The sequence below is a fragment of the Dromaius novaehollandiae genome, chromosome 13 (genome assembly GCF_036370855.1).
Source record: "Dromaius novaehollandiae isolate bDroNov1 chromosome 13, bDroNov1.hap1, whole genome shotgun sequence".
In the NCBI taxonomy this organism is placed as follows: Eukaryota; Metazoa; Chordata; class Aves; order Casuariiformes; family Dromaiidae; genus Dromaius; species Dromaius novaehollandiae.
Window position 1 is genome coordinate 10,509,687 of NC_088110.1, and position 9,882 is coordinate 10,519,568.

The following is a 9,882-nucleotide window of genomic DNA, read 5'->3' on the forward strand; positions in this document are numbered from 1 at the left end:
CTTTGTTTCATGTCTGTTCAAAGGCCACAGTTGAACCTAGTGCCACCTTGTGATTAAAAGCAAAGCAACTTATGCCTTGAAGGGACAGAATCAAGGCATAGTTAACTCAGACAAGCTAACAGTTCTATTGTATAGCAGTAATCATTCAAAACTAACATACATCCCCTCAGCAGTATTTGGAAGAATGTTCATGTCAGAATGCTTTTCTGATGTACTCTGAGTGATGGAGAATCCTACTAGATTCTAGGTCTGTGCTAAGCAGACAAGTGGCAACAAAGGTCTAGAAACTGGAGTAGCAGAACAATTACTGATGGCAACTTGGGTGAAGACTGACCTAGTCTGTAAATTAACACCAATTGCTGAAGACTTAGTTCACATGTCTTTTTTTGTCTTAATTGAATTTAAATTTCTAAAGCTAACTGACTTGAACTTACTTGCTCCTTGAGTTGACCACTGTTAAATTATCCTACTTTGTTTGGATGCTGAAATGGGAGATGTTGGTGGGGGGTGCCTGATAACTTAGTGTTTACCACCTGTTTTTGAAAAGGCAAATCCCATCCTATGAATTCTAAGAATTAGAGAGTACACAACAAATTAGGTTATTCTACTGCTGTGTAGATCTGTGGTCTGCCTGTATCTTTTGTACAGTCTTGGTCTTTTCCCAGGAAAGGATACAAAACTTGAAAAACTTGAAAATTCAAAGGTGGGCAGCAAGGGTGATCAAAAGCAGGGAATGGCCTTAGTTTTAAAACATGACAATTTAAGCTAGGAGTGCTCAGCTCAGGAGGTACAGAGAAGTCATGATGTATGGAAACATCCATTGACTTTATTCATTCAGCGCAAAAGCTACTGTTAGATGAAGCAAAGTATCGTAACACATGGTAAAAAGGCAGCTTGTGAAATTGCTGGAGTGATTTGTTGTTTCCATTCACCATGTGTTAAGGCTACACAGTTAAGACTCTTGCACAGTTCTGAATTACTTTTATTGAAATATTACAAAGTAAATTTCAAAACAGTGTATAAACTTTGAGATCAACTGTACTAACATGCATTTTGGCTGTGGCAATGGACAACTCTGGCTGTTCAATAGCTATCATTCCTCTCGTCAGCAAAGGGAAGTGTCTCAAACTATGTAGAAGATGCTCATGAGGGTGAACAAATCTCTTACTGTTGGTGTTCAAATTGATACTTCCTGTGTGGGACAAATCTAGACAGCACTCAAGGTCTAGCTATGTGAAACTCTTATGGCAGAGGCAGAAGAGCAGAAAACAGAATGTAAGCAACTAAGTAGTGTTTCCTCCCTCCCCCCTGTCTATGGTCAAGAAGGCTGTTAATTTTAACAGACTTTGGGCCATGCTATTCATGGGGCATCATTTTCGAGTGTAAACACTTGGAGTAATATTCTCTGTTAAACCATCTATGACTGGATGGATAGATCCAGTAGGTGGGCAAAAATTCCAACATGTTTGTTCCTTTCAAAATGCAACAGAAATAATAGATTTCAAATTTAGTTTTAAAAATTATTCCAAGAGAAGTTTACTTTAAGCTCTTTCATAGTGATACCTCCCTGTCAGATCTCATAGGTTAATTAGGCTTACTATGTAGTTACAGCAAGAGAAGAACAATACCTGGCAGTTCTGTAAGGAGTAAAAGTTTGACTTGTGAGCAGATTCTTGCCCATGTAGGATCTCAGCCCCTCCACCGAGAAGAGGCAGGAAGTCCTAGCTGGGAGAGGGAGCTTCCCCTGTAACTCCTCTAGTACACAAGCTCCTACTTCTCATACCTTGTATCACAAAGCTCAAACTCCCTTCAGGTTCCTGTCTGTGATCTTTTGGTTCTACTAAAATTGTACTCTCATTCTTCTTGATCAGCTTTTTCACCCAAATCTGTGTTCCCTTACCTGCTGCAATTGCTGAGCTTCTCTGGTAATCTGACTGTTCTGTTGCTTCTTGTACCTTGCTTTTTCTGGACATTAGTATTTAGTTTTTCCCATTAGTAACCATCTTGTCTGGCTTGCCATTCAGGAAGAAAGCTGTTAATATTGCAGAGACTGGGGCAATAGCCTCCCAAAAATGCATACTCCCCTTCACAGCTAACACCCTTGGGAGCCTTATAGAGCAGGGCTGGAGGTAAAATATGGCTTAAAACTTAGTGAAATTCCTTACTAGTAATATCTATAATTATTAAAAGGGGGAGAACCTGAAATCTAACTTTGTCATGAATGCTTTATTCTCATTTTGGCACTTTTCTTTCTGGTGATGGTGCACTAGACTTACACTGTTGGCATAATTTCCTGAAGAACTTTGACAAATTGCCTTGTTTTAATTACTTGTGGTTTCTCCAGCAACATGGATGATTGTATTTCAATGCATTCCTAAATCTATCTATGCCTGTATCCACTTATCAGTATTCCCTTGAAGTACTCAGCTCTTCTTGCATTTAATATTTGCAGGTGAGCACTGAGCCAGTTCACAATCCCATTGAAAGCAAGATGCATTTTCTTCTTCAAATTTGGTATTTTGCCTTTTTTTTTTTTTTTTTTCACATCAAAATATGAGGATGAATTTTGGCTTTTCCTGGACACAGGAGTTTTATAAAAGCCTTTCTAAAGCTTATGTGGCACAGTGGATATAGAACAGGGTTAATGGCTGAATTCACCCACAGAAGCCAAAATGAAGTCTCATAAAGTGAATACTGCACACAGTGCCCATGGCAAGCTGCTCTAATGATCATCAAGAGTGTATATGGAGCCCAGCACAAACCAAACACACAGACAATGATTGCTAATGATTTTGCTACTCTTTTGTCCCGGGAAAGTCTAAATTTATTTGCCATAGTGTTAGCAATATCCCCTCTGCTTGTGGTGTTGCATATGCTTTCTGTCGTTTTGTATAAACTGTTCCTATATGGTTTGGTCTCGACATCTACCTGAAGTGGTGGAAGGTCTTGATTGACATTCAAATTTAGTGACTGATTGTCAAGCTTATGTAGGCTGAGCTTTGAAGCCTGTGGTTTAGGGGGAGAAAGGCTGTTTGCTCTTTTCTCATGTTTCTGTCTATTAGCAGGTTTTACAAAAAATATGGTGTGTTCCCTTTTTTTCCCCTGGAAACTCATTTCACAGTCCTCTTGACCAGGTGATAGGTTTTCATTTCTGAGGGATGTGCGCTTCCTGATGTTGAGGTAAATACTTAAGTTAAAGTACGTAACAGTAATGAAAGGTGTAAAGAATTCAATAGTAGATGCAATCATTAGGAAATACCAGTTGTAGAAGAATTCTGCATGACATTCTCCTTCAGGGAGGATGCTTTTTTGGGCAATGTGCTCCCAGCTGAGGATGGCTGGACCGTAGAGAAGAAAAGCAGCAATCCATACAATAATCATCTTCAGTATTGCATTTCTGGTCATCCCCTTCTGAGCCCTGTAATTCATCTGAGAGAAAAGTCATGTATGTTAGTAATGTCAAACAGTTCCATGGGAACCTTGGAGTATGGCCCCCTCTTATTTTTGAGAGTTGACAGTAATATATTGGCTTGAGGATGAGGGTCACACCAAGCTTTACTAGTACCAAAGAAAAGGTGTTTCTGCAATGTCCATTCCAACAAACGGTATCATTATCATCAAGGTGGCTGGATGTGTTTTGAGAACTTTCATCAGATCTTAAAAGCCAGAAAACAAAGGCTTTTCCAAAGCAAATACCACTACGGCTTCTAGAATCAGTTGTCACCTGTTACATATTCTGTTGCATTAGCTGTGCTGCCTGTTTACAGAATACTTAAAAAAAAAAACATGGCCCCTCAAAATTCACATATGTATTTTAAATTAAATGACTTAAACTTTTATAAAGGGATCTGAATTCACAGAATACCCATGCAAAATCTTATCTTCCTGCTTTGTATAGAGATAGCCTACAATACAGAACTTAAGATGTGAAAATCACCAAAAAATTAATGGATAATAATTTTTATTTCTGTTTATGATCTCCTTAATTTCATTCTTTTATGAATTTCATTCTTCTATTTGCAGAACACATTTGCAGTTAAGACATAGACGGAGTGTTGTGGTTTGCAAAATACTTTACAGGGAGAGTAATTAATTTCCATTGTTTATAAAGTAGAGAATCTAAGATGTGAAAAGGTTAAAAGTATTTGTCAGTAACTGTGAGTCAATAAACTATGTAAGTAATAGAATTGAGTAGAATCACAAATGAACATCTTCTGATTCCCAATATTTTAATTCCCTGGTCTATTGGACAATACTTGTATAATGAATCAGAATTTAGTCTTCATATCTCTACAGCAGCCAACACTGTGGATTTTGGGGTTTTTTTATTATTTCTGAAGCAACAAATAATACTATCTTTCATTTACAAGAAAGGGATCTGGCTTAGTTCAGTTTTAGATGTGAGCTTCCCTGACATGTTGAAACATGAGAGTCTCAAACCTGAATTCTGTGTTCAGGGTTCATTTCCACTGCCTGAATCTGCAGATCATGATGTCCAAAGCCAGTAGTATTCTGGCAAAATCCCCCATGCAGCTCAGAAATCCAGATTTTTTCCTGAATCATGACAAAAATACTAGTGATTTCAGGAGCAGCCCTGTAGGAAGATTAAAACTTTCACTAAGATAGAGAATAATTTAGAACTTCATACATTTTTGTTCTTATACTGCCTGAACACAATAGGCAGCTTCTGTACTCTTGCTTTGGGAAGGACTTTTATTGATCTGAAACATTTGAAAGTGACTGAACTTCTTCATCTAGTAAGTGACCAGTTTCCCTGTTTCTGAAATTATCAAATATATATATTTGTACTATGTGTATAGTCATGAGAGTTTGGTTTGTGAAGATAAAATTCGTGGCTAATACAGTACCTAGAAAATAAAGGCATTAAATGAAGTTTAAGAATTATTCTGGTCATTTCTCCCTCTTGAAAAAGAAGCTGGTAAAAACACTTTGCATACAAGTTATATATAAACTGTTTAAATGATCTTGCAGCCTCTCTTTGTACTGTTTGCTAAAAAGTATTATTGCTTCTTAGTGTCATTTGTAATAAGCAATGAAGCTAAATAAATGCTTTCAAGAAATGTAGGCAGAACAGGGGTATGAAGAATAACCAAGAGCTGTGTGTAGAAAATTAAAGCCTGCTTATCAGCAGATAAAACATGTTATGTCAACATGATCTAAAATACTTAGAGGCTGTATGATCTATGTGAGAAATTAAGTTAGCTTTGAATTTGAGAAGTCCAATCTAATTCTCCTTTGATCACTGATGTGCTGCATGACCAAGGCAAGGCTCTAGCTATCTCTGCAGCTGTTAAATGGAAATAACATTTCCTTCCTTTGAAGGATGATAGTGACTGTTCTGCCACTTTTGAACCATTTGTGGCTGGTAACAGTCCTTTACAGCTGGATAATAATTTCTGAGTTTATCCAAGGGATGGCTGATAAGGAAATAAATACACACTGCTTCCTTTGCCCTGCTAGAAGCATGTACAAACTGCCGATTTCTAAAACAAGGTAACTTTCCAGTGTGAAAGTGAGAGGCAAGTGTTTTTTCTTCTGCAAAAGCCTTTTGTTCCTGGAAATATTTCCAGGATGAAAGGGAACTATCTAGATACGCCGTATCTCCTGTGGTGTCTGGGTGAGATGCACTCGGGGTGGGAGCTGGGTGACCTCAGCAAAACGTCCTGCTCTAAGGGGCAGCCTTAGACCCCCTGCAGACCGCCCTGGGTCTGTGTGGCTGCTCCCAGCTCCGTGCTGGGGGCTCTCCCCTCCCCCAGCCCTCCGCAGCTCAGGACCGCTCGCCCAGCCTTACCGCCTTGGTGACAGAGATGAACCTGTCGAAGCTGATGAGGACGATGTTGAAGACGGAGGCGGTGCACACCAGGTAGTCCACCACCAGCCACAGCTTGCACAAGCCCCTGCCGAGCCTCCACTCGCCCGTCAGCACGTAAGGGATGTACAGGGGGATGCAGAAGCCGCCTGCGGACAGAGCTCGGCAGTGACACGTGCAGCGCCGCGCACCGCCGCCCCCCGCCGGCCGCGGAACTCACCCACCAGGAGGTCGGCGATGGCCAGGTTGAGGAAGAAGAAGTTGCCCTGCGTGCGGAGGCTCCGGTCCACCACGAACGCCAGGATGACCAGGGCATTGCCCAGCACGGTGGCCAGCACCAGCAGCCCCATGAGCGCCGCCAGCAGCGCCGAGGCGGCAGCGGAGAAGGGCCCGCCGCGCTGCCCGTCCGCCGCGCACGCGTTGCCCGCCGCCCGCGGGCTGCCGGAGTGGTTAAGCCACGGCAGGTCCTGGCCCATGGCTCCCGGCGGAGAGCCCCGCCGCTGCCCGCGCCGCACAGCCCGGCTTCGCCTGGCGCCCGCCCCGCGCGGCTGCTGCTGGCGCCGCCCCTGCCCCGCCGCAGCCTCCGCCGGGCGGAGGGAGGGGAGGGGCGGGCGCGCTGTGGGCTCGGCTCTGCCTGCAGCCAGCGCCGCTCCGGCCCGCTGCCGATGCTGCAAAACTTCCCGGAGTCCCGCCTCTGCCCGGGCCGCGGGCGGGCCCGTTCCCGCAGACGCACTGGCTCCCTCAGAGCAGCCCAGCCTGCCAAGGGGCGTGAGGTAACTCTCCCAACGGCCGCCCGCGCGCGCGCGCTCTCCCAACGGCCGTCCTCGGGCTCTCCCAACGGCCGTCCGGGCGCGCGCGCTCTCCCAACGGCCGCCCTCGGGCTCTTCCAACGGCCGCCCGTGCGCCCGCGCTCTCCCAACGGCCGCCCTCGGGCTCTCCCAACGGCCGCCCACCGACTCTTTCTGAGCGAGGTGCCCGACCCGTGGTTGCTGCAGGAGGGGGAGGAGGGCGCCTGCAGACACGTGCAGTATCAGCGGCAGTCGCGAGGCTGAGGAGGATCTGCCTCGCGAGGCCCGTGGGTAACCGAGGCAATGGCGGCGGTGAAGGAGAGGGGTCCCTGCACGCAGAACATGGACTTGCTCTGGGAGGAGCAGAACTCGAGAGGCCTGGCATGGCGTGTGTCCTGCTCTCTTGCCTCATTGAACCGCTCTGCTTTGTCATGTCTCACCCAGGCACTACTCCACGCTCCTCATGTTCCCTAGCACAGACCACCCAGTAATATCCTTGGTTTCCTCCTGTGGCCCTAATACTCTTTCTTGATGGCTAGGTCTTCCCAGCTGCCTCACTTGTTTTACTTGGCTCACTCCTCACACAATACCTGCAGCTTTTTCCTGTGTCCCGTAGGGTCACCACTACAGTCTTTGCTTTCTGCCATGTTTAGTAGACTTTCTGCCCCCTCTCACCTACCCGTTTGGCTGGCCCAGCTGAGAAAGTGGCATGGCAATATGCTGGGTGGCCATCTGGCACCTCCGCGGTGGGCTTGCTGCCTACGGCCTCGTGGGGTGGACGAGACTGCGGCGGCCTCTGCCTCACCTGCCGTGGGAGCGCTAAGAAGGTCTCTGCTGTGCCTGGCTACTTGTTTTCACAAAGCTTAAAGGAGCGCAGTGTTTCTGAGACCTCTCTGTCAAAAACTGGCAGTAGTTTTAGTAATTTGAAGGGTGTTGTGACAAGAATGCCAGAGAGCAAGTTATATCAGAAAAGGCTGATCTACTTCAGGAACCAAAGACATGAGCAGTCAGGAAAGGGCTAAGACTTTGTTCAGCTTCTGGGGAGATGACTGAGGCGGCACAGGGCAGGAGGAGTGGGACACAGTGACTGCTCAGTGAACTGGGGAGGCTGCTGAAGTCTGTTATGACTGAAGGGTGAACTAACGGGGGAAGTGCAGCCTGCCTGTACTCCTGTGATTTGGCCCACTGGATTGACTTCTCACTAAAATATGTGGCCATTCACAGACTTCTTTCTTTTCAGAGTTTCCTTGTGACTGTAGGCAGTTTTGGACTTGCTGCCTTCGGTAGGGCCCCTTTGCGATTAAATGAAAACAGAACTTGCTCAAAAACAATCATTGGATGCACATAATCTTTACTTAATTCAGCCACTATTTCACATGTGGTAAACTCCTCTTTTATAAAAGCAGTGAAGATTTGCATAAATCTGCTGTTTGAAATAACAAAATTCAGGGGCAATTACAACAGCATTCACCAGAGAAGACTATTCATGTGGACATCAGGTAAGGCAAGCAAGAACCCTTCTTTAGTAACTTATCTATTATTGTCTGGGGTTTAGTGTGTATTCTCGGAGCAACTGTGGGCTGGCCTTTTTCCCAGAGAGAGGCGTCAAGCCTTTGTCGATGCTGGAAGTACAAATTTTAGGCCAGGTCGTACCTATAAATCAGAAGCTCTACAGAGGAGATTTTGCAATTTGCACCACTTAGGATATGGCCCCTGCATTTATGTTAGTCCAGAGACAGAAATAGCAGCTGCATGTCCAATGTGTAGTAGCAAAATACCTTTTACATACTCCCATATCATTATATCCCCAAAGCAAGTAAGTGAAGCCATATAAAGCAAAATGAGAGGAATGCTGAAGCCTTAGCGTGTTACCACTGTGATTATTATTCCCTCTTTGGGGAGTCATTTCCACTTCCTTTTGAAACAACTGGCAGTTTTCCATTCACTTCAGTTTGAGCAGGATCAAGCCTGTTGATAATTACTATCTGATTGTGCTGTGCAATAAAAAAAAATAAGAGGCAGCCAAGAGACACAAAGAGGAGAAAATAAGTATCTCAATCACCAGGAAAACATGGGAGAATTCATTTGTTCTTGCATGAATCATTACTATATTCTTCAACTCCTCTAAGGTAACTTTCCAGCAGCTCAGGGAGTTTGCAGCATGTGCACTTGCGTACTGTATTTGGAGTAGCTTTCGTAGTGTATTACCTCCTAGTAGATTTTGAAATTCTCTGTAAGACCCATAATAATCATCTTTATTGTCTTCTGATGCTTCTTTTGTACTGCTGCTTTGACAAGGGATGATGCCTGCAAGTCTAACAAAATTCTTCTAAAAAAAATGCCAGTCCACAGTTCTGCATTGTGGGGACTTACTGCTGAAGACTCTGCTAGCGCTGTCCGGAGAGTGTTGCAGTTGCTGAATCTAAAAGTGCACTAGGTGGCCAGCGCTCTGAGAGCACCAGGTTTTACTAGTGCAGACTTAAAGCATTTTCTTTTTCCCTGAAAAAGGATTTTTTGCATCCAGTGAGTTACTCTGCTGAGCTCTTTTGGTTTTCTTTTAAGAACATGAATTCTTGTAAGAAGAGCTTCACTTTACTTGGAAATATATATTGTGGTGGTTAGGCTTATGCACACAGTGAGAAAAAATGTTAAAAACATGTATGTGAGAAAGAAGAGAGCTATACCGCCTCGGCTCCACTGTCTGAGCAGTCTGTCCTGAATGGAGAACACTGATTCAGGGTCTTGGCCACATGAAATAAGATGAAGCGCTAGGCGATGCAGAGGCATTTCATAGAATGTCTTTGTGTAGACTGAATTGTAAATTTGTGAAAACATACTTTGTTCCTGATTTTTTTCTTATCTAATCCTTGGACAAAATACAGTTTATTAGAACTGGTAAGTAATAATGACAATAGCACAAGAAAATCATGGAAAAAAAATCAACATTTTTAAGGCATATTGATGCTGACATGTACTGAATTTTTCAGGTTTTTTCCATGATTTCTTTAATCATGATTGTTTTCACTTTCATATGACTTCCTTCAGTGTTTTTAGAGATAGAGAGCTATCTGAATCATGCTGTTTTCTCATGACTAGTGTATGTGGGTGAGTGTATCTACAGAAACGACAGAAAAACAGCATGTTTTTTTCCACACCACAGACAGATGCCACTTTTCCCAGAACAGGCCAAATTCAGCTTCCAGATCCAGTCTTGAGCAGCCACGTTGAGAGGGGGTAGATTCTAGCTGGCTGTACATCCTATTG

General features: G+C 44.1%; 1 protein-coding gene across 1 annotated transcript; it reads right to left on the reverse strand.

Annotated features, from left to right (window-relative positions):
* Positions 1-961: 961 nt before the first annotated feature.
* LOC112984363 (histamine H3 receptor-like) lies at positions 962-6,502 on the reverse strand. Its single transcript, XM_026102185.2, has 3 exons — positions 6,051-6,502; positions 5,813-5,979; positions 962-3,429 (listed from the first exon to the last, which is right to left on the reverse strand). The coding sequence occupies exons 1-3, from the start codon at positions 6,304-6,306 to the stop codon at positions 2,542-2,544; spliced, it is 1,311 nt and encodes a 436-aa protein (XP_025957970.1). The 5' UTR covers positions 6,307-6,502; the 3' UTR covers positions 962-2,541.
* Positions 6,503-9,882: the final 3,380 nt, after the last annotated feature.

Coding starts and splice junctions, on each gene's coding strand:
- LOC112984363 (XM_026102185.2), bottom strand. CDS start 6,306: ATGGGCCAGGACCTGCCGTGGCTTAACCACTCCGGCAGCCCGCGGGCG. Junction 5,980..6,050: donor CATCGCCGACCTCCTGGTGG/GTGAGTTCCGCG, acceptor CTCTGTCCGCAG/GCGGCTTCTGCATCCCCCTG. Junction 3,430..5,812: donor TCATCTCTGTCACCAAGGCG/GTAAGGCTGGGC, acceptor CTTTTCTCTCAG/ATGAATTACAGGGCTCAGAA.